The sequence below is a fragment of the Polypterus senegalus genome, chromosome 10, assembly GCF_016835505.1.
Source record: "Polypterus senegalus isolate Bchr_013 chromosome 10, ASM1683550v1, whole genome shotgun sequence".
In the NCBI taxonomy this organism is placed as follows: domain Eukaryota; kingdom Metazoa; phylum Chordata; class Cladistia; order Polypteriformes; family Polypteridae; genus Polypterus; species Polypterus senegalus.
This window is the reverse complement of record NC_053163.1, coordinates 67854841-67879945: the sequence shown is the minus strand read 5'-3', so window position 1 is coordinate 67879945 and position 25105 is coordinate 67854841. Positions and strand designations below refer to the sequence as shown.

The following is a 25105-nucleotide window of genomic DNA, read 5'->3' as shown; positions in this document are numbered from 1 at the left end:
GCCAGCCACACCAGGAACATCCTCGCTGCCTATATAAAGAGTTGCTGAGATTACTTGCTGCTGTTCCAAAAACCTTTCTAGCATTTCCAATACATTGCACAATTGTGTGAATGGATCAGTCAGAACTTTGTGTGTTGGCAAGTCCAATAAACATTGTTTCTCTTTAAACAAGTGGTGTACTATATTGCAATGGTGGAAGAAATTTGCAACGTGCCTCACCTGGCAAACCACGCATTCAATTGTTGGAATTTACAGAGTAGCCTATAATACCCAAATGAGCATGTGAGCAAAGCAGCCAACTTGAAGTAGCTCCATAATAGCAGTGTTATAAGTCACGATGGATGATTCTTTTTCTTTTATGTTCCATTCATTCAATGTTGCTGTCAGCAAGCATCAGATCTAGATCCTCATTTTAAAATGCTTCCTTTTTATCTGAGGACTGTGAGGACACATTTTCGAGACTGATTAATGTTACTGCTACACGTGAGCAGCTGAAGATATGTCTAACTTGGAGAATTACAGAATGATACAGTAGGCGTCTCCCTGCTGTATCTTTAAGTTCAATTAACTCAAGATTATTGTAAATGTCCAATGGGGAATACACTTGGCTAACAGTTTACTGTAGTTGAAGGGTGTCTATATGGAGATTCATAATGAATAGGTTATTGAATAACATATTATTAAATAAGAAGCTAATATTTTATTTTTTTATAATAATATTATTCACAAGATTATGTTGATGTTTTATAAAGTAGATGCCATTGCATTGTATTAAAAACAAGGAGCCATCCCATAATATGTATGGACTCAGATGTGGTCATACATATGTTAGTTAAATTATGGTGAATTTTGAATGCGTGTAGTGCTGTGAAAAAGTTTTTTTTTTTTTTAAAAGAGAAATTATATTTTGTTTCACATCTCCAAATACTGATGTTAACTGTTCAATACTAATCAACTATTTCTTCTTAAATGTTATTCCATACGTATGCATATGCTATGAAGTCACTATGTAGACACCCTTCAAACAAAGTGTTGATAAAATTTGTCACATTATATTATGAGTGGTTAAGTACTTTTTAAAAAGCCACCACTTCAAATATATCAGTGCACACTAATTCAGTAAAGATAGAATCGATATTGAATCGAATCAGGCATTGTGAATCAGAATTAAATCGATTTGGGACATCAGTGCTGATACCCAGAGCTAGCACATATTACTAATTTTAAATCAACCAACTTGTAATAATTATTTTATTATTTTACTTTATTTGCAGGTTCCACCAACACATTCATCAACAAGTTAACAAGTTGAGTATGGGGAGAAAATATTTCACTTTGACCTAAAAATTGATTCCTGCTCTTATTAGAAGATTTCATGTGGTGCCTGATAAACTTTCTGAGGCATGCCTGCCTCAGTCTAGTAAGAATAAACCAGCAGTTATCTTTACTAGATGCTTAAATCACCTAACATTGACTCTATTCCAGTATTCAAGATTAAGCCCCACAAACTGCCATAAAAGCTCCTTTCTGTACCTGTGGAATTACTCTTCTGCTCACTACTCATGCTTACCAGGGCTAATGGTAAAACATTAGGTTATAGACTAATTATAGAGTGACTGCCACACCAAAACAATTTCTCTGAAATCTTGTGTTTGATTCTCCACTAATGACCAAAATAATAGTTGCAGTACTTTAGGTGCCACCCCAGTTAATGTTATGCAGTCCTATCCCCTGCTACATATTCACTCATGGACAAGACCCTTAGGTTTGTACGTAAAACTCCTCCACTAAGTTTTGCTCCTCTTCTCCTCACATTATGAGATCAGTCCAGGATTTTCTGGGACTGAATCTTGACCTCAGTTTTGGAGATTTCGATTTTTACAACTTATACTCAGAAGTTTATCATTAAAGGAATGGCCAAGGACTGCATAGATAAAAAGGCAAGAAGGAAACATCTGTAACAGTAGAGGCACCACCTTCAATCTGTGAAACTATACGTTGCCCAAATTAAGACTAGTTCTTGACACCATGACCAAGTAAATTGTAAACCCGAATATACACAAACACTGGTGCAGTTGAAATGTCTACTTTTAATTAAATCTGTTTAATTGTAAAAAGGTGGATACAAATTTTTATTCCAAATCTACAAGACAAGACAAAACTGACTCATATTGCTATGATACCTCATATAGCTGTGCAAAATCAAAGCACCACTCCACTGTACCATTAGCTGAATAGAAACTTGATTACTCCTCTTGGATCAAATTCTTGTTATTGCATACATTTTCCAATTCCAATACCCTAGTATATGCTTTCCTGGAAATGAAAGGGCACACATCTTCTAATCCCTATTTTTAAAGCTAAGGATGGCCACCACACCACTCCATTCAGAGGCACATTAGCCAAAATATCAGTTATTTCCCATCCCAATTTTATGAAAACAAAGGATAGTTAAATATACATGTAGTTGACCACTGTCATTGTTTTAAAATAAACAATAAATTAGTCCTTGTGGGTCACTTATAACGACAGCATACAGGCTTGGGCAGACATGTAGCAGATGAAATTTAATGTTAAGAAAATGTAAAGTATTACATTTAGGAAGTAAAAATGTTAGGTTTGAATACACAAGTAAATGTAAAGTATTACATTTAGGAAGTAAAAATGTTAGGCTTGAATACACAATGGGAGGTCTAAAAATAAAAAGTACTCCTTGTGAGAAGGATTTAGAAGTTGTAGTGGACTCGATACTATCAACTGCCAGGCAGTGTTCAGAACAAGAACACTACAATTGAACAAGACTCTTATTTTAAAACGAGTTCATCAAGAACATGGGGACACAGTTGGAAAATTGTTAGGGGTAAATTTCACACAAGCATTAGGACGTTTTTCTTCACACACAGAACCACAGACACATGGAATAAGCTACCAAGTAGTGTGATATGGTAAACAGTAGGACTTCAGGGGCTTTCAAAACTAGACTTGACGTTTTTTAGGATTAAGTGGGTAGGACTGGCAAGCTTTGTTGGGCTGAAAGGCCTATTCTAGATTGTTCTAATGTTCCAAGGCTGTAGTCAAACAATGTGGGAACAAACGGACTGAATATGTAAGGCAGTGGTGTCCAATAAAATTAACAGTATATGTAAATTCTCATTATGCTATTTGATTGGACTGTGGGATTTATACAGCAAATCTGTCCAGCGTCCCAGCTGCTATAATCATGGTGGTGACATTTCTACCACTTTAAACACAACTGGCTGAAGAACCAGAACTTTTAGTCAGTCATGTTATTAATAGCCTCAGTAGCTTAAACGAGGTGCTTTTATCATTGCATACCACCTGGTTTAGATTTAAATTTTGCTTGATTTCAGCCTGTTTGTATACTGACTAAAGAAACAGTTCACAATCTTACTTGGCAGCATACACCTCACAGGAAGCTGATAAATGCTGCAAGTATTACCATTCTCTTACTGGAAAACCCCCTTTGCCAAGAATCCAGGCTGGTTAGAATTTATTTATGTATTTCAAAGTCAAGAGTCTGTGTGTGATTCTTTTAATGCAGGAGTTTGGGGTCTCAAAACAATGTCCGTTGCCTGTTGTCAATGGTTAATCAGGTATTCAATCACAAAACCATAACAAAACAGATTTACGGATTTATCTAATAGTAAGAAGATATGCCACCATCATTAATTATTTGCTGTGTAATGACGTGTTTTTATCTGTACAAAAAGAAAAACTAACTATTCACATTTAGGGTGAATAATACAATTATATAAGATGAAATTATTCAACTTAAAAAAATTACATTAAATCCTCTTAAGATTGTGACATTGGCACAGTGGGGTTTATTTTAAGATAAAATTAAAGTTTGCCATATACTCTTAAAACAGAATTTGAGTCTAACATATAAAAATGTATTAAGTTTTAAAACATATTCTCATGAAGGCTAAAAATATTCAGAACTCATTCTGATTATACAGTAAGTTATTTTATAAAGCATGCAATTTCCCCTCAGGATTAACAAAGTATATAAAACTAAAAAGAAAAAAAAACCTGTGACCAGAACACAAGAAACTATTTAATATGTACTTTTGCTTACATGATAGAAAACTGACATTTTAAAAGGAAAAGAAATTTCTTATGTATGGTCTACTAAGTAAATTTGGATCAACAATGATGCCTGGAACCAAAATCACAACCAAAAACTACAAATATTTCACAAATTTGTTTTTACCTGCTAATAAATAAAAATGCAAGTGTTTCATAACATTTACACCGAACAGAAATTAAACTGTAAACTTAATGAACCTTTTTAAATGTTCCTTTACCATTTATATTTTAAAAATAGAAAATATACACAATGTGCAAATAGGTTATTATTTCACCAGCACTTTAATGATGTACCTGTACTCCTTGGTATACTGAAAATCCTGCTTGTTGTGAGCTGGTTTCAGAAAATCACACTCTATCACTCCAATCACCCCATGTCCAGTTCTTCTGCTGCCAGACTATATAAGAGTATAAACAGTTTATTTCACTATGTCAAGAAAAAAGAGGATTTAGCAATGAGTCTTCAAAAAAGCGAATATAAACAAGTGAAATATGCAGAATCAGCAAATGTCTTCATTAATTATATACTGTAATATCTGAATCTGTTTAGTAAATCATCTGAGATGAACATATATCCCTTAGAAAATTAGGGTTTTATCTTTTTGTGAACTTGGTCAAAGATATGGAGAATAGTAATCAAGTGTATCCTAATTAAACCTGACACACAATCCCGATGTGGTTTTATGTAGGGTCAATTTCTTCTTCAATAGCATAAAAAGTAAGCCGTGGGGTGGCTGGTCAAAGGCAGGGAAGGTGCAAAAGACCATAAAGTGTAGAGTTGTTAGAGTAAATAGAGAAGGAGTGCAAGAACCATATTAGGACACAATTGAATTCACAAATGAACTGAGGATATGACAGTTTTCTAGAATAGAGGAAATGCTGACCTTCTAAACTGCATATTCTGAAGAGGTGATATAGAAATGGGTATAGCCTGCAGAAACACAGGCATTCATTGATTATAACACTTTTCATGCATTAATTATAAGGCTGTAACATAAGTCAAAATCTTCACTACCTTGTACAGGTAACTTAATGTTGCAAGTAAAATTAAAACTGCTCCAAATCATTTGTAAAAAATGATAAAAGTGGAGCTTTATGGATGAAACTGTTCAAATGAAAGTGTAGATGTCTTCCATTCCCATACCAGTCCTTGAACTGTGTCACACATGTGCGTCTGAGGGACACCTCCAGGACTCATTTGAGCTATGTAATACCTTATATAAATGCAAAGAATTATTATTATTATTATTATTATTATTATTAACAGGGAGAGGGAGGCACTGCAAGTAATAGGCTTGAATCTTTACTCTTCCTCTTTACATCAATTTGTTTGAAGTTTTATTTAAAGCAAGCACCTATGCACTACAGAGGCTCAAAAATGCAAGGAGTAGAAAACTAAAAGAGGCGGTGCGGGCCGCACACATAGTACCAAGGGATACATCAGTTTATTCTGTCTCTCTACAAAGATCTTCAATCTTATATGTGGATAAAGGTACCAATTTTTGAATTCATTTGAACAGTTTTGTACCTTCGAGTTTGTTATTTTCCACTTATGACCATCAAAAATTGAACAGAACATCTACTGGCATAGAAAATGTAATAGTTTGAATGATAAAATTATATAAATTTGAACTAATAGTTTGAATTGAATAGATATTTGACTTACTTAAAACCACATCTTTACACATGTAATTGCAAATTGCTATAACTATTCACACCAACACTGCCTCCCTCCCACCAATACACACCATAAACCTCTGGGGGCAGCAAACAGCTTTTGACTTTGATTCTCAACTATGTACGAGCAACTATGCTACTGAGTGCATTCCCAAATTATCTGGCAACAATGACATTTATCTTCACATATGGACATAAAACAGTAAAAATAACATTTTTGGATTTTTAAGCTTTTTTGAATTTTAAAATTGCACACAAAAGATAGTGAGTGTGTACTATGCTCTGTGTGGTGAAGTACACAGGACAGTGCCCTAGGAATAAAACTGAACTAAAGAAAGAACACAAAAGTTTGGAATGCTTACTACTCATTTAGTGCTCAAATACAGTATATCCAGTTTTAGAATACAATGACCTATTATTTCAGAGGTCTTATGTAAACTTTAAGAGAGAAAGACCATAAAAGAACATAAAATTATATTTTGTGTCGATGGAACTCATCTAGTAAAACTATAAAATGTAAACCAAATTTACCAAAGGAACCTTTTTAGTGAGATGTACAATTCCTTCAACATGCTACATATATTTTCTATATGCTGAATGTTGTTTTTTGTCTCAATGCTTCATTTCTAATAAAAGTTCAGCCAAATTCTAATTCCTCATTAAAAATCTAGAATTCTCATTTTCTGAATTATTGTGGCCATTGCTGCTCAAAATACTCATCAAATATAAATAATGTCAGATTATATTGAAGTAGTGTATGAAGTGGCTTTCTTTCCATTTGAATATACAGTACCTTGCAATTTACCTATCCAGTCTCCCAACCTGTATTATTTCCCCAAGCAAAATGTCACATGTAATATACATGAAATTAGTTATAAATCATGACTAGTTTTTGAACACTGGGAAATAGTATAAATGTAAACTAAAAGACTGCTGTTCATATTTTAAATGTAAAAGCATGTCACCATAACAAAAAAAGATACTAATAAAGATAAAAAATACAATTACAACATGTATTTGCTTTGACATTATTAAAGTGAAATTAACAGATAAAAATCTTAGAAATAAATACTACTTACCTTAATCTGGCAGCCCACTTTCTCATAAGCCTTGATCAGCCGGTTTTTGTGGTACATCATGATCCCACAGTGATCCTTATTTTTGCAGTTGAAACCAAATGTAATCCGCACCTTTTTGCTCTTAAGAATATGTTAAGGAACAAACACAGTCTAAGCAACAAATGTTAACAAGAAAATCTGTCTAGCCAATAGCATACTTCAATGGAAAACAATACTTTCTTAAAACTTGGTGAGTAAAATGACAAAGGTACCATAATACATTTTCATTTTTTTGAATTTAGATAATAATATATACCCAACATAAAACTCTCAAATCCACTTAAGCCAACCTGGGATCTTGGAAGACTGAGGTCTATCCCAGCAGCGTTAGGCATAAGGCAACATTAGGTTACAAAATAAACTAAGATCGCTCACTGTCCCTTGCAGGGTGCATTGTCAGCTCCAGAATCCTGGTTTAAAAGCCAAGCCCGAGATATTCATCTAGTACAAGTGAGAGCACGCGAGTGAGTGTTCCCTGTCAAGGAATGGGGTCCTATTAAATGTTGGTTCCAGCAGCCTCCAACCTTTAATTGGACAAATTAATTGGATGGATGGATGAAGTAAATTGATGGTGAACCAAGCCACTGATCCAATGAAGACTTTCTCACATTCATTCCAATGGTGAACCAAGCTACTGATCCAATGAAGACTTTCTCACATTGATTCCAATCTGTTAAACATGTATGAAATTTCAACAGCAAAACCTGAAACTAATAAACATGATTTTTTTCCAAACATTTTCCTAGCAGGACAAAAAGCAATGGAAGAATGCTACTTAAAGACAGACCTGCAAATATTATACTGTATCAGTGTGATGAACTGACACTGACTCTCATTTATTACTCTTCAAAATTTAATACCTACAGTATGTACATAAAATTAGCAGACAACAATGTGAGATTTTTGTGCCTGAGGATTACTGAATAGGTTTTAGAACATCTCAGTTTTTTAATTTTTTACGGAAATACATGCAGTTTAATGTCTTAGTGTTGCATGAAATCGAGGCAAAGAACAAATAAACAATGGCAAATAAAAGGAATAAGTCAAAGAATCATCAAGTGTACAAAACTTTATTCAAATTTTAGATTAATCAAAGTAGCTGCCTTTTGGTAATACAGTATAACAGCCAAGCTGTGTTATCCCTTTTGATTCAGAATGACAGTCACTCTGTGTAAGCCACCAACTCTGTCTCCAGCAAAAGAACCCCAGACCATCGCATTTCCTCCTCCATGTTTGACAGCTGGTGTCACACACTGTGAAGCCATCCTTTCATCAACTTGATGGCGTACAAACACAATGCATAATGATCCAAAGATTACAATTTTTTATTCACCTGTTCATAAGACTTTCTTCCAGTCTACAGATGGTACTTTAAGGCCCTATTTTATCCTTTAAAGAATGGCTTTCTTACTGCCCTTGCCCTGTCAAACCTGCAGAACAAGGTCTCCACTTCACAGTTCAAACTAAGACTTGTTTTTTGACCATTATTGAACTGTGCTTGAAGCTGTTGTGCTGTGAGGTGCCTATTGTGCATGCTGGTGTCCCTCAGAAACTTGTCTTCTGATTGGGTTGTGACTTTGGGTCTGCCAGATCTCTTCCTAGCAGAGATTTTTCCAGTTTCCTATTGCCTTTGGATTGTGTAGGTCACTGTACTCACTGACACTTTGATTTTTTTTTGTAATTTTCTCTATATGAAAGGCCTATGTTTATAAGTGTGATAATGCTTTGTCACATTTGATTTATTAATTGCAGTTTTCTTGTTATTATCATTGGAATTTACAACTTTCTACAGCGTAATATTGTCCAAGTAGTACTTCAGAGGGTGTAGTAATGCCTTCTGTTCCAACTCTGCTTTAAGACAGACAGATGGTTTTATAAGTATTCGACAAAAGCAAGTACACCCATGCAAACTGTTTGCTTCAACTTGCAAGGCTTAATTTACTTTAACTGCTGCAGAAAATCTGTAGGTTTTAACACTAGTAATTGTTCCCTGAAGAAGGCCCATTTGAAATATTCCAGTTTCCTTTTTTTCTGTTTTTGCTAACCTAAACTTTAAATTGAAATGTCTTGATAGTTTACTGCTTACTTTTTCACCATTTTAGGTCATTCATTGCATTTCAAGTGATTAAATGTGAAGAAAGACTAGAAAAACTGAGGTGTTCCAAAACTTGACCAGCAGTGTAGCTGTCAGAATTTGCTCGTTTTTCATTGTACACTTTTTTGTATTTACCAGTAAATGGTGTATTTCTGCAAACTTGTCAAATTCACAGTTGACACTAAAACTGTAGCGATGGCATATACTGAGCAGGAAGCAAAAAGAATTCAGAATGAACTGGACAACCTTCAATACTAGTCAAACACTTAAAATATGCAGTTTAATGTAGAAAAGTGTAAAGTACTACATGTAAGCAAAAGGAACATCAATTATAAATACAAGATGGGAGACATTGTCATACGGGAACCAGCCTCTGAAAAGGACTTAGGGATATAGGTTGACACAACATTTTCACTGACTAAGCAATGAGCAGAAGCAATTAAATGGGCAAATAAAATATTAGGTGATATCATAAAAACTGTTGAATTTAAGTCATGTGATATTATGTTCAAACTATATAATATACTCCGAAGACCACATCTGGAGTATTGTGTGCAGTTCTGGTCACCATGGCACAAGAAAGACATAGCAGCACTTGGAGTTGTGCAGAGGAGAGCAATCAAGTGCACCCCAGGACTAAAGGACATGTCCTTCCGTGACAGACGCAGAGAATTAAACCTGTTTAGTCTCGAGCAAGGGAGACTGCAAGGGCAATTAATCCAGGTATTTAAAATCCTCAAAGACATCGATAAAGTAGATCCAGTAACATTCTTTTGGTTTAAGGGTGAATCACATACTCAAGGACATCAGTGGAAATTAAGGGGCAGTGCATTAAAATGGAAACCGGGAAGCTCTTCTTTACTAAGACATGTAGTTGAACCAGACATCTTGCCAACCTTTAAGAAGAATCTGAATAAGATATTAAAACAGCTTGGCTATTAGCTAAGCTAACCGGCTCATTTGTCAAATTTCTTATGTTTTTACACACCCAGTTCGAAACAGCACACTGTAATGTAATATACAACTTCCCAAATGTATCCATTAAGCACAATAGATATTTAAATAAATGTGGTGTTATTAATTATATTTTCTGTGTAAACAACAAATGTGTCTTTGTACATCTCTGTACCCTTTAGTTATTATGCAAACAAGTGTAACTCTGTGTTCCATCAAATAGATAATTTTAAATAAAAACAAAATTAAACAAAACTCAGTATGACCAATGAGCAATTACACTGATGTTAACATACAGTAATGTAAACAAGTGTCACATCTACATATATGCACTGGCTTCTTTTTGGATAGAGCTTTGCTTTCAATTTTGTAAAACCAAGAAAGTAACATTTAAATAATGCAAAAAAAAAAAACAAAAAACACCATACAAATAAAAACTGGTCTGTAGAGTATTTTACGCTAATAAGAAAGTGAAAACAGATAATGAAATCTTCCCCAGCAAAATGCTGTGCTTTTAAAAGAAAATATAATATACAATAGCCAATTAAAGCTATACTGCCAAAATGATGACAGTACAATTATTCAGTATGTCAGCAACAACTCTTTACTTGACACAGTATCCTGTTCTTTTTTAAAAAAAAAAACAAAAAAAAACACATGCATTTTTACTAAGGGACTTACAAAACATGGTGCTGTTGCAAGGCTGTACAGATGTAACAATCACCCACTCTCCAAATATAAACTTCTCCTCCCCAACAGACACATTTATAAAATACAACGCAGGAACTAGAGAACTACAACAGCTCTTTTTTAATCACTTGGAGGGATTATTCGTATTATGAAAAAGTTAGTTTGTGACATGGTCCCTTAGGTAGTCAGGATGAGATCAAGTTCTAACAGAATGAGGAGAAGGTGCAAGTGGCTGGTCTGGCAGAGCTGAAGTGGGTGAGCAGACTTCCTCAAGGCAGTCCAGGACTAAGTTGTTCTCTAAATTAACAGGTGAGGACACTTTGCAGAGGTGACTTGCGTATCACTGTGATTCATCAGAGAGGAGGAAAGCCTGTGAGTCAAGTTGTTCAAGAATCGGTAGAGGTGAGAACCAGAAAGACTGATGCTTGTGGTCACAGTAGGGACAGTGAAGTCTTACCCAGTCAATGGTCATGAATTTTGGAGCCCTCACCCTATGGTTCTGATTAAAGTGTGACTCATCTTTTGCTGGTTTGTAGAGACTGTATTTCTCTGAGGCTTTAAGGAAGCTTGGAAAGTCTGGGACAGCAAACAATCAAGGGAAAGTTGCTAAGATATGAGGGAATGAAGCCTGTAGTGGAGTGTTGTGTTCGTCTGTAATGGAAAAGAGTACGGAGAAGAACAGTTGAAAATGTGTTTCCCTCAACCAAGTGAGCCCTAATGCCTCTTTTTAAAACCTGCTTCAATCCTTCTACTCCTCCATTTGCCTGACAAGACAAGATTATCAACACATCTCAGAACAAAAACTGTAATCAATGAATAAGATTACCCTTTCCAGAATGTTTACAATATCACTATTTGTAAATATGTTGCAGCATACAAACCAACCAGTATGCTAGAAATTAATTACTTTGTGAAATTGTTGTGACCTCACAATAAGGATACAAGGAAACTGGGTTTATAAACATCATACTCAATATTGGCAAGACTTTTGGCTATTAGTTTGGTGTTGACCTTCTTCTGACGCAGAATAATCTGGGTACGAGGCTTTAGGTACAGAACGCTGCAGTATTCCTAGGAAAGAAACCACAAGTTACCAATAATTGTAAAGGCTACCATCTCTCCAGCCCCCTTTCTTTTCAAAACTAGCTTTCTTCATTACATGGTTGTGAAGAGCTAGATACAAAGGACACAAACACTCCATTTTCTGTACACACTTTTAAAAACGCTCATACTTAGCCATGACAGGCCACTTGATGGACCATCCCCTAATTCAGTTCAATTTATTCTTACAGAATGGCAATTTTTAAATAAAGCAGGGTTAAAACAAAATACAAAATGAGGTGCAATAAAAACTATATATATATAAAATATACACTATTTTATTTAGAGCTGTTACTAACAACTATTTTTAACTGATTAGTTGGATGATTATTATTTTAATTAATCAGGTCCTTTAAAAATGCTACATTACTTCAAACATGACCCATTTTAATAAAAAAATATTGTTTTATTCTTTGCAGTATGCTCTCTTTCATAACAGAACAAGTAGACCCTACAATTAATCATAACGTTAAGTTAAGTTTAACAATTTCAAAAGTGTTACTAACATCAAAGGGTAGAAGGCTGAAACCACAATTAAGTATCAACAAAAAGTTGCCTAGTGGGTATTGTTTGACGTTATCCAATAGATGATAGCAAAGACTGTGAGATGAACTGACTGTCAGTTCTGCTTTTTCTTTATAGTAATTTGCAAAAGAAATTTAGCATATTGTTGATTATGCGGATTTTGCAGTCAGGTAAGAATTCTGAGCTGCCAGAAGAAACAGAATCAAGTAACATTGACAGTACTGTTGGATTATTCCCAAGTGTCAGTAAGCATGGGATCACCATCAACCTGATGTGTTTTCTTTTTAGGTACTCCTGCATCACAGTTGTGCTTCTATACGATTTCACACAAAATGTGAAGTGGAAATGACTCCAGATTTTTGATTTCTTTGTTCTTCAGCCTTCCTCTGTATTTACATCCTCCATCTACACCATAACCCAAAATGTATTTAATGTTATTCTCGATAATTTAAGTGAAATATGTTGTAACAAGTCAACTAATTTATACAAAAATTTGCTGGCAACTATTTTCATCTTCTTCTTCTTTTTCTTTCTGCTGCTCCAGTTCGGGGTCGCCACAGCAGATCATCTTTTTCCATATCTTGCTTTCCTCTGTCACACCCATCAACTTCATATCCTCTCTCAACACATCCAACCTCCTCTTAGACTTCCTTTTTTTCCATTATTATTATTATTATTATTGATGACATAAATTAGTTGTTGCAGCCCTAATATTTTTTGTATATTATACTTGTATCTAGATGCACATAGACATACACATATACATTATAGACAGTATATATTCACCAGTTACATAAACTACAACACAAAGTGTCTCGAATTCGACCAATTTTTAGTCTCCCTACTCTGACTATTGGTTTAATCAACATTTAAACATATTAATGTTGTGAGGAACGTATTCCTTACACATATTAAGAACTTGTTATATGTACAGTATCTCTATAGGCATTTTTCATAAATTACTTTTTTAAAACTGCTAAATATTAATTTAACAAATGGAAAAGTATAAATATATTTAAGAGAACTGACAGTAAGAGAGAAACACAATTTCACTCTACACAGATTCCATCAACCTTTTGCCACCTCTTTGTCCAGGCCTTCTTTGAACGCACCATACTGCACCATTAAATTGGACAACTTTGTGACTCAGAATACACTCAAGGTCTGCAGTTTAGTTTGACTTGGTGATGACATGATACCAGGTGGAATATCTTGGTCAAAATGGTATCTGAACAAAAAATTGCTTAAGACTCATCTTTTATAATTTTTCATAGAATACCCTGGGTCCTTCTCACATCACTATGGTACTCAGATGCTCAGATCACTACAGACTGATTTTTTTTTCATTTATTGTGGTAGATAAACTACAACAAAGAGCTGTTGCTGTAAACTGATATTTAAAACGGAGTAAGGGTTTGGATGTTGAAGCTTAAAACACTTTACTAGCAGGCAGTATGAGTTGGTGGTTTGGGTTAACTAAGCACACCTCGTGATGGACTGGCACTGAATCCTAGGCTGGATTTTGCCTTGTGTGTGATTTTACTCTATTGGAATTTATATTTTCGCATCACAAAGCTCCAAGAATTATGTTACAATGTAAAAACCACATTAATCCATGCAATTTAGATGTCATCACATTCAGAAATTAAAAATTACTAATCAACAGAAATCAATTGAGATTACAACCCTATTACAGGTGTAGTTAATGGATACATTATTAATTAAAAGCCATCAATAACATATTGCAGATGTATGGTCACAAGTACACAGTACAGTGAAATTATAGCAAACTGATTTAGTAGAATATATTATAATTACATTTTAAAAATGTAATCAAATTGTCCTGTCTTCAAGTCAGAGCCATATGGGTTTTAACAGGACTTTTATTCTAGTTTAAGCTATTTGTACTTGTTGTTCTTTATCATTTCTATTTTATGGCTAACAACAAAATGATGACATATGTGCAGATAGTTTTAATTGCATGTCTCTGTGAGTCATTTGCCATGAAAGTAATATGACTTAACTCTGCAGTAAATGTAACTCTCAACTGTTGAAAAATCCACTCATCGAGACCCTGACAGTTATTTCCTTCTGCTTCTAGTGGTCATATTTGTGTGAAAATATGCTAAATATTTCCTCATTCACTTCTTGTTTCTTTAATTTTACTCAAACCTTTCATTATCAAGACAAAAACTTCAGTGACACTTAAAAAATATCAAATGAGGGTTTATCTGGACACTTAGCACAATCTGTATAATCGTTTTAAAACTGTAAATTGTCTAAAAGGTGTGACATGTAACATAATGTAAATAGTTCTTTGCAAATATAATTCAGCATTCCGTTCTTCATGTGTGGGCATGTAGATTTAAAAGCTGCAAAGTTATGCAAATTGAGAATTTCTGTTATTAAGTATCTATGAGACAACTAAGCAAATGATGCAGGCAAATAATACAACCTACAAATATAATCAAAAGCTCCTACACATTTGGAAACATCTAATGAATGCTGTTTATCGATGTTCAATGTGTACATTGATGAGATGAGTTTAAATTGTGTTTTCCATGCAAATAGTAAGAAGCCTATTTGACAATAAAAAAAGTTAAAATCATGTGATTTAAAAACTACTGTTTCAGTTTATTACTTTATTAATTAGGTATCACAGTGGACTGTACTATTGCCATACAGGCGTTTGACCTTTGTCAAAATAAATGCTGTTTTTAATGATTAGCAACTTTATACTGGTGCAATGGACGTGACTAAGTCCTATATACTGTATGTATGTGTCCTATAATGTGCTGTTGTCCTATGCAGAAATTTATTCCATCCATGCACTCATTGCTGCTCAACACAGGTTGTGATTCCCTGTGACCTTTCACTGGAAAAAGCAGTATCTGAAGATGGAAAGATGGTTCCAGGTAGGTTTTTGCCTTGTGCCAGACTGGTTCTATTTCTCAAAAACACTGAATTAGTTAGGGTAGAAAATTAATTAATGAACAGTTATTACAGATCTCTGAAAATGTCAAAATAAAAAAAATCTACATTACTCAATGAGTATGATCAGAATTACAACATAAAAAAAAAATTCAAATCTTACAACTAATTTCTTTTCTCTCACTGCTTCATTTTTTCTGTGATAAAAATATATATATATTTTTTTTTAATATTCATACTGACCCGAAGTGAGTAGTTCATTTCTGGGATGCTCTTGTTCTGCCACTCCTGCCCCCGATGTGCCTTTTTCCCAGTGCTCCCTTGTTCATCGCAATTAATATCTGGCATCCGAATGTCAAATTTATCAGTCTCAAAGTCTAACTCTGGTTTTCCATCCTTGTTTCTTCAAATGGAAGTACATACAATAAATACATATTCTGACATCTGTATTTAACATCTTAAACACAGAGTAAATGAAACATAAAAGGACAAAGTTAAATGATCTCTTCATAGTACACTGATTTAGGTTTGTATGAAATACTTTTCTTAAGACCTAACATGAAATTATACATTTCTGTGCCAAATTAATATAGTTCTAGAAGACAAACTCTCTACATTTATTTGCCAAGTTTATACGAAAGACTTGCTCCCACAGTTAAATACATTGATAGAATTTTTACCAAGACTTTTGCTTCAGAAACAATCCCTGGATACAAATCCAATAAAAACTGGTTAATACTGTTCTCTCTTTATCTTCTTTGGTTCAATAAAAAACAGGACTTACCTTGCCCCCTCAACTATGGTTAAAAATAAAAAGATAACACAATACTTTTGACACGCTACCAATGACTTTATTAGCATTTTGTGACTCACTCAGGTTTTGGTGCATGCCATTTTCATAACAAAAATAAAGATGCATTATGTTTATTAGCACATTGCTTAGAGGATGATAACTTAGTGGCAAATAAACTGACTGACAAGATCATCCATAATTAGGGCCATCTCTAAACATAGGATGAGCCTGAGTAGGCACTGCAGAAGGTGGCAAAAAGTAGTTTGATATATGATCATGCCAATATCCAAGAAGAATCAATCCCCTTTTCTTTGTCTCTTTCATATGCGATTGTGAATGTCTTGATTTCCAATTTCTGTTACAGATCCAACCGCACTGACCTAAAAGAGGGACTCCGTTTCCCATTTGGAAACTTGCAACCAAGTGACACCTGTACTTCCATATCCTCTTTAATCTGTTGATCTTCCTACAGAATTCTATTTCTTTCTAAAACTAAACCCACCATAGACAAGTCACATTTTTCAATCAGCTTAAGAAGTGAAGAATACTCTAAAGAATAAGCTTACCATGAGGAATCACTTAGTAACTGTTTTCTTTCAATGGAAAGGGCACTAGAAAAATATCACAGATGAAGGTGTTTATTCCAAATATGGTGTATAAACCTTGTATTATGAATATCATACATAAGAAAAAGGTAATTGTATGTTAAATTATACCTTATTGGGCGGCATGGTGGCGCAGCAGTAGCGCTGCTGCCTCGTAGTTAGGAGACCTGGGTTCGCTTCCCAGGTCCTCCCTGCGTGGAGTTTGCATGTTCTCCCCGTGTGTGCTTGGGTTTTCTCCGTGCGCTTCGGTTTCCTCCCACAGTCCAAAGATCCTAAATTGTCCCTGGTGTTTGTGTGTGCCCTGCGGTGGGCTGGCGCCCTGCGCAGTGTTTGTTTCCTGCCTTGCGCCCTGTGTTGAAGAAGGGACGTGTGAAGAAGGGTAAGACTTATTGGTTAAGACGTTAAGGAGTTTACCAGGCATTTCCTGTGGCCAAAACAAAAGGACGGTTTAGCTTCGAGCGGATCAGCGAGCGGAACCAGAGAGCGGCAGCGTCTCCCACAGGCACGTAGCCCTTCGCAAGCAAACAAGCAAGTTCACCTGAGGTAAAGCCGGCAGCTGACCAGTAGAAATAACCGACAGTGAGAAATTAAAGTCGATCGCTCAGCGGGTGGTGGAAACTTAAAGCGACAGTGATTCAGCTGAACCCGGAAAGCGCTGAAGCACCTATAAAAACGGCAAAGATGACTTCAACACTTAATGTAAGTTCTATCTGCTCTCTGCCCATCGAGGGCACGTTTATATGTTGTGTGTCCTGCAGTATGTACAGCTCAGGTTTTCCGGCCGACAGTGCAGATAGCTTCACCTGCCAAAAATGTTTAGTTAATTTAGAGTTGGTCGGGAAAATACGCGAATTGGAGGACCGCGTTAGGAATCTGATAGCGATTAGGCAAACCGAAAATTGGATCGACTCGGTTTGTTTAGACAATTCGGCTACTTCTGATTCGGCTTCAGTCTCTCCAGGTCCCACTGTAGTCAGTGCGGCCAAATCAGCAGCACCAATTCAGCCACAGGGTGAGTGGGTAACAGTTAAGACGGGGTCTAAGAATCCAAAATTTAGTCCCCCAGCACCCAGGTCACCAATTCGGACCCAGAACAGATTCTCAGCTCTCCAGCAGCCTGTGGAAACTGAGAATAATAAAGTGCTCATAATTGGTGATTGCATAGTGCGGAATGTTAGAATTCCAAACTATGTTAAACCAGCAGTTAATGTTAAGTGCCTCGCAGGGGCCAAGATTTCTGGCATAAAGGCCGCATTGGACCGTGTTGCCACGATGAAGTATCTACCTTATTGCTGCATGTCGGCACTAATGATATTTATTTACAGCAATCTGAGGTATTAAAGCGAACTTCATCTCTATGCACCAAAGCTAAAACAAAATGTCGGAATTTAATTGTATCTGGTCCCTTACCAAGATTATATAGAGGGGATGTGATTTATAGCAGATTGCATTCCTTTCACTGCTGGCTAGAAACCTGGTGTGCAAATAAAAGCATAGCATTTGTGAACAATTGGGATGATTTTTGGGAAAGGCCTGGATTTTTCAGAAGAGATGGTCTTCATCCTAACTGGAGGGATCTTATGTATTATCCCAAAATATGGCAGCAAAACTGCCTGGTTGACTGATTAGAGCACCATCCAGGCCGCAGTCATGTGATCTTAAATCACAGGCTGTTGTTTATCCCACCTGTTATTTTCCTGAAGCTGTTACCCATAATCCCTGTTGTGGGGCATCCAGTAAATTTAGTCTTGATACAAACCATAAATTAATTATAACCAAAAATAAGGTGTATAATTAGACCAAGGGATAAAACCAGACACTCCACCAGGGGCATCTGTAATAGAAATTTAATTCAAATTAAAACAAAAATATATCAGCAGTTCAGAAAGAACCATGCAGTTTTAAATGCTGTTTATTGAACATTCGCTCTCTTGGCACTAAAGCTGTTTTGGTAAATGATATATATTAAGTACAAAATCTGATCTGTGTCTTCTTACTGAAACCTGGCTTAGTAAATGTGACACTGTTCCCTAGCTGAGGCGTCACCAGATGGATACTCGTTCCTTCATAAGTCTAGAGATTCTGGTCGAGGAGGAGGCCTTGGAATAATTCATTGTAACAAAATGCAAATCACTCCTAAAAATTTAGGCAACTTTACATCCTTTGAGGCATTCATTTTAAATATTAAAACAGATTCCAACACAATTATAGTGCTAGTCTACAGACCACCAGGGCCATATTCATTGTTCATGACTGAATTTAGCAACCTTCTGTCTGATTTGGCTATAAATTATGATCACGTAGTTCTGATGGGGATTTTAATGTACACATTGATGTGGAAACTGACACTTTTAGCAAATGTTTTACTTATTTGTTAAATTCAGTAGGATTTTGTCAGATTGTCAAAGGTCCAACTCATAATCATAACCATACATTAGATTTAATTATAACTTACAAAGTTGAAATTCAAAATTTAAATATTACTCCATTAAATGTAGTTATTTCCGATCACTTCTTAATTACATTTGATTTAGTTCTGCCCATGCCAACACACTCACAGATTAAAACAAAGACAGTGCACATCTAGATTGTAATTCTGCTTCAAAATTTATAGATACCTTGAGTAAGTCGAGTGTAATTGTGGAAAACCATTTAGATCAGTTAACATCAAATGTAAACGTGGAAAACAATTTAGATCAGCTAATATCGCATTATAATGTGACCTTGAGAGATGCTCTGGACACAGTGGCTCCCCTAAAACAAAAGTGATCAAAGCACATAGAAACTCTCCCTGGTTTAATGAAAATACTCGAGCTCTTAAATTAGAGTGTCGAAAACTGGAGGCAGATGGAGAACAACAAAGCTACATGTCTTTCAAATTGCATGGACAGAGAGTGTTAAAAATATAAAAAGCCCTCTTTAAAGCTCGCTCAGAATACTATTCTACATTAATAGATAGCAATAATAAAAATCCTAGGGTACTTTTAGAGCAGTGGCTAAATTAACAAATGGGAATTCAGATCAACAGTGCAAAATACCAACAGATATTAGCAGTACAGACTTTATGAACTTCTTCAATGAGAAAATTAAAAATATAAGATCCCAGATCTCAGCATCACAGTACAAACCAAATACTAGCTTAGCAGACCCTGCCACATTGCATTCAGCACTTTAATAATTTTAATCCTGTAACTCACCAGGAAGTCTTAACTTTAATTACTAAAATGAAGCCCACTACTTGTTCCCTAGATCCGGTGCCAACAAAACTAGTAAAAGTGCAATGGATGTTCTTGCAGCCTATTCTAACATTATCAATAGTTCATTACTGCATGGCACAGTACCTGATGCACTAAAAGTGTCAGTCATTAAACCTTTACTTAAAAAGTCAGACCTAGACCCACACATACTAAATAACTATAGGCCTATTTCAAATTTACCATTTCTCTCTAAAATACTAGAAAAGTAGTCGCCAGTCAGCTTCAGTCACACCTTACGCATTACAATTTATTTGAGAAATTCCAGTCTGGCTTTCGCACTGGTCATAGTACAGAAACGCACTAACACGGGTTGTAAATGACATTCTGATATCCTCTGATGAAGGAAACTCCACTGTAATTATGTTGTTGGACTTAAGTGCAGCATTTGACACCATTGACCATTCTATTTTACTGCACAGGCTAGAAAACGATGTTGGGCTTACAGGCCCGTGCTCGCTTGGTTCAGTTCTTATTTATCAAATCGATTCCAATATGTACAGAAATGTGCTGACAGTACTCCATCATTATACACAGAAGTTCAATATGGTGTCCGCAGGGCTCAGTACTGGGACCTTTACTGTTTTCACTTTACATGCTTCCACTGGGATCTCTCATTAGGAAACATAATGTTAATTTTCACTCGTATGCAGATGACACCCAGTTATACCTTTCATTTAAATCAAATGAAGTTTCTCCGATGTTGTCTTTAATTAGTTGTGTTAGTGAATTAAAGGAATGGATGAATGAGAACTACTTGTCTTTAAATACAGATAAAACAGAGATGTTAATTGTTGGAGGGAATGACGCTGATCACAGCAATATTTTGTCATTTAACTCACTTGGAATCCCAATTAATTTTACTGAATCAGCCCGCAATCTAGGAGTTATCTTTGACTCTAGCATGTCATTTAAAGCACATATTACAAAGTCGTCCAAAACATTTTTTTCCATCTTAAAAATGTTAGGAAATTAAGGCGCTTTCTAAATAAACAGGATTGTGAGAAATTAATTCATGCATTTATCTCTAGTAGGATTGACTACTGCAATGCGGTGTTCACTGGCTGTTCAAACTGTTCTCTATACAGCCTCCAGTTAATCCAAAATGCGCTGCAAGAATTATTACAAGAACAAGAAAATATGAACACATAACCCAGTTCTTAAATCTTTACACTGGCTCCCAGTTAAGTTTAGGGCAGATTTCAAAATCCTCCTTTTAACATATAAAGCATTAAATGGCCAAGGTCCGCTTACTTGTCTGAACTTATCATGACTTACAAACCTGAGCACATTAAGATCTCAAGATGCCGGTCTGCTTAGGATTCCAAGGATTAATAAAATAACAGTGGGAGGTCGAGCTTTTAGTTACAGGGCCCCTAAACTGTGGAATGGTCTTCCTGCTTCCATAAGAGATGCCCCTTCAGTCTCAGCCTTTAAATCCCGGCTGAAGACTCACTACTTCAGTTTAGCATATCCTGACTAGAGCTGCTGATTAACTGTACATACTGCATCTCTGTTGTTAGTCATTAGCACTAAAACATAAGTAACATGATAATTATATTTGAATACTAACCCTCACCTATTCTGTTTCTTTCTCGGTACCCAAATGTGGCAATTGGTGCCACGGCCCACCTGCCAAGTTGTTTGCCTGCCTATGGTAAAGTCATCCCTGATGGAGGATCACAGGAATCATGGGAAAGAGGGTCCTTTCATCGAGCAACGTTTCAGCCGTGGCATGGCCAAATGGGGAGGCAGCTAGATGGATGAGGTCTCCAGGACTCTAAAAATATCCAAACCTAATTATGTCATATCATCTACTGTTAAACCGTACTTCTAAAATTTTATTATTATGCTGTATTAAGGAATTGTTCTGTTCTGTGTATTGTATTGTATTGACCCCTACTTTTGACACCTACTGCACGCCCAACCTACCTGGAAAGGGGTCTCTCTTTGAACTGCCTTTCCCAAGGTTTCTTCCGTTTTCTCTACAAGGTTTTTTGGGAGTTTTTCCTTGTCTTCTCAGAGAGTCAAGGCTGGGGGGCTGTCAAGAGGCAGGGCCTGTTAAAGTCCTTTGTGACACTTCCTGTGTGATTTTGGGCTATACAAAAATAAACTGTATTGTATTGTTGGCTGGGTTTGGCTCCAGCAGACCCCCATCACCCTGTAGTTAGGATATAGCGGGTTGGATAATGGATGGATGGATTGTCCCTCATTTTTCTGAAAAGTGATTCTAAACTTTTGCCTATTACCTGACACACGGGAAAGGACATTAGAAAAATATCACAGATAAAGGTGTTTATTCCAAATATGGTGCTGTATAAACCTTGTATTATGAATGTCGTACACAAGTTAAAAATTAGTTGCATGTTACATTATACCTCATATTATTGAAAAGTGATATTCTGAACATTTGAATGCCTATTACCTGACACACAGTGGGCAATTAATACCTACTGCAGAACATCCAAATGGCCACATGTATCTCTGAGCATCATTCTGGGCCAAGTTTATTAACATTTGGATGGACACTTTCCGCATGATAATGAACCATGTCACAAGGCAACTTGACATCATCAAATGGTTCTGTGAATTTCCTCAGACCTCTGTCCTATGAAGCATCTTTCAAATGAAGTAGAATATGCTGTTTGAAGCAAGACGTTGCACCTTTCCAATCTGCAGCAACTGCAAAACGTATAACATTCCTGAACAATGCAACAAGCATCCAGTAGAATCCAACATGCTACTACTACTAGGGAAAGGAAAACATACTACTAGACAGGTGTACCTAAAAACTGGAAACTATCCTGTCTTAACAAAATGCCATGCAATAGTTTAATTGAAATATGCAAATAATATTCAACATCTTTAATATGTAATAAATGCACACCAAATCTATAGCTGTCAGTACCAACTTGTCTAGTCTTATCAAATGCAGTTTTCTGGTAAATGTTTGGTATTTTTTATACTGAATAAATTTCAGAGTGGAAATTGTCTTTTTGCATGAGCAACTTTAAGGTTAAGGGCTTTACTCAAGGATCCCTTCTGTAAGTAACAGGACTGCCCTTTTCAAAGTTTTCATAGTACAATACCTATTATTTCACAAAGCTGAATAAGTCATAATATTTATTTACATCACAACTTATTTGCCATATATATTGATACCTTTGAAATGTACTTGTATTCAGGTTTTGCAGTATGCATGCAAAGAACAGTTGTATTTAGTTCAGTAAAATTTAATAAAAAGAACAATGTACTGCATTTTAATCTCATAAAATACTTACAATTTCCAAGGAACTAAATTGTCATCACTACACTTCTCCATACTTCTCCATTAGGAAAAATTCTCTGAATGAGTTAGCTTAAGCTCTCCTTGGTCAATTAACTAAAGCCTTTAATAAATGCATTGCCGCGAAACATCATAAAAACTCTTGAAACAGGAATAAAATTAGGAAATTACAGGGACCATAAAAGAACAGAAAGACGGAACCCCAGAGTAGAATACAATGTAATTAAAAAAGGACAGAAAGCGTAGATGTCAAACTAGCACAAGATAGAAGCTTCAAACATCATGCAAGGAACCATGCAATACAAACATACAAGCAACCAAGCAAAACAGATTGGATTGGCTGGATGGACGGACGGAAGGACAGACAGACAGACAGATTACCATGTAAAGATTCAGAAAGTTACACACACTTTCTTTTATACCACAAGTGATATCAACAAAATTAGCTGAAAATTAATGAAATTAGTAGAACACAGGAGGTTTGACTTGATGCCAGAGGAAGAACACTGGCCTTGTTTCAGTGAAATTTTCCTAATCCTCAAGCTCCCAACCTCCTCCTCCTCTATTATAACAGAAAAGATGATCCCAAAGCTTCTATTAAGTGTAAAAAATAACACCTAGAGAAATGTAATTACTGGTAACTATTGTTACTTCTTACCTCCGAATGTTCCAGATTACAATTTTGGTTCCTTTCTTGCCAGGGATGGTGTTGAATTGCTCCAGCAGATCTTCTTTGACTTGGAAAAGAGAATGAGTCAGGATAGCTTCCAAACTGGCAACTGAATCTTCTGTTACAATCAACTTCTGTGCCATGTGTGTTAAGGAAAAAAACATGTACTTAAAACAGTTTAAAGAATCAATATAACACTGTTTGCCTATATCCTAAAAGTCGAGAGGACTAATAATATATTGTAGCAACTACGAAAATGCAACTTAAATATTTCATATATTATGTGTATTAGTAGGAACTTTTATATTAAGACCTCTACAGGATCTGACGAGTTACCAAATTACTCACGTGGCTTCTTCAGAAATGTTAACTACTATTACAAGCATTTCAGAAATTGCTCCACATGCCACAATATAATTACTCCATAGAGATATTGTTTATTTATTCTAAATCAATTCTATATAATTTCTTTAATCAGCCAACTGAATAGAACTATTTCCAGACACAGTAATTAGGTCTCTGAAACAATACTTATTCTTCTAATTCTTGTTCTTCTAAATGCTAAAAGTTTAAAAGTTTTTTACACCCTCAGAGTATTCCCTCTTTTTACTGAATACATGCATGATTCTTTATGTGTTCAGACATTAAGTGCATCATCAACATCGTTTTTATTTGGTGCAGCATCTGATCCATGCTTGATATTAGAATATTTCAATAGTTGTTACTAGACAACTTTATCTTATTTGAGAAGAGACAGGGTTGTGCTTCAGGATAACAGAAGTTAGTCTTAGTTCTACAGTAGAATGTAATAGTCAAGTCAACAAAATAAGCCATTTTGTCTATAGTCAGCTTTGAAAGAGGGTGAATACTTTGAGTGTGGTTACACTGTTGATTCCACAAGTATCAAATCCAAGTTTCAAACAAGGTGGACGCCATGTCATTATTTCAGTACTATATCTACTCATTTCCTCACAGATACATATAATCAGAATAAAAGGATATTGTTAAGCTGGCTGAAGGGCACAATAGGTACAATAACAGCTTGTGCACGAATTTTTTCTAGGTAAGTTTGAGACAGCATTCCCACGCTGAGACAACCTCCATTCTTGGTGAAGATCAGAGCATCTTTCCCCAGTCGCATTGATCCAGACTTGAACCCATTACCATACACTCCTATTGGCTGTTGATTTTTCTTTTGGCCTTTGTCAGTGAAGCCAAAACTATGGATGAGACAAAATATATATGTATATATATTGATATACACATAATATATACAACAAATGTCATATATCTCTA

The 25105-nt window shown here is 35.6% G+C and overlaps 1 protein-coding gene across 1 annotated transcript in view; it reads right to left on the bottom strand.

The window, feature by feature from the left end:
• The window catches only part of LOC120537168 (MORC family CW-type zinc finger protein 4-like), a 68593-nt gene that overhangs the window by 11571 nt on the left and 31917 nt on the right, over positions 1-25105 (bottom strand). The window contains exons 4-9 of the mRNA XM_039765898.1: positions 24812-25029; positions 23798-23945; positions 15445-15604; positions 11587-11715; positions 6867-6986; positions 4405-4508 (exon numbers count right to left, since the gene is read on the bottom strand). Of these exons, the coding sequence (XP_039621832.1) occupies positions 4405-4508; positions 6867-6986; positions 11587-11715; positions 15445-15604; positions 23798-23945; positions 24812-25029 (879 nt within the window). The remainder of the gene's footprint in view (positions 1-4404; positions 4509-6866; positions 6987-11586; positions 11716-15444; positions 15605-23797; positions 23946-24811; positions 25030-25105) is intronic.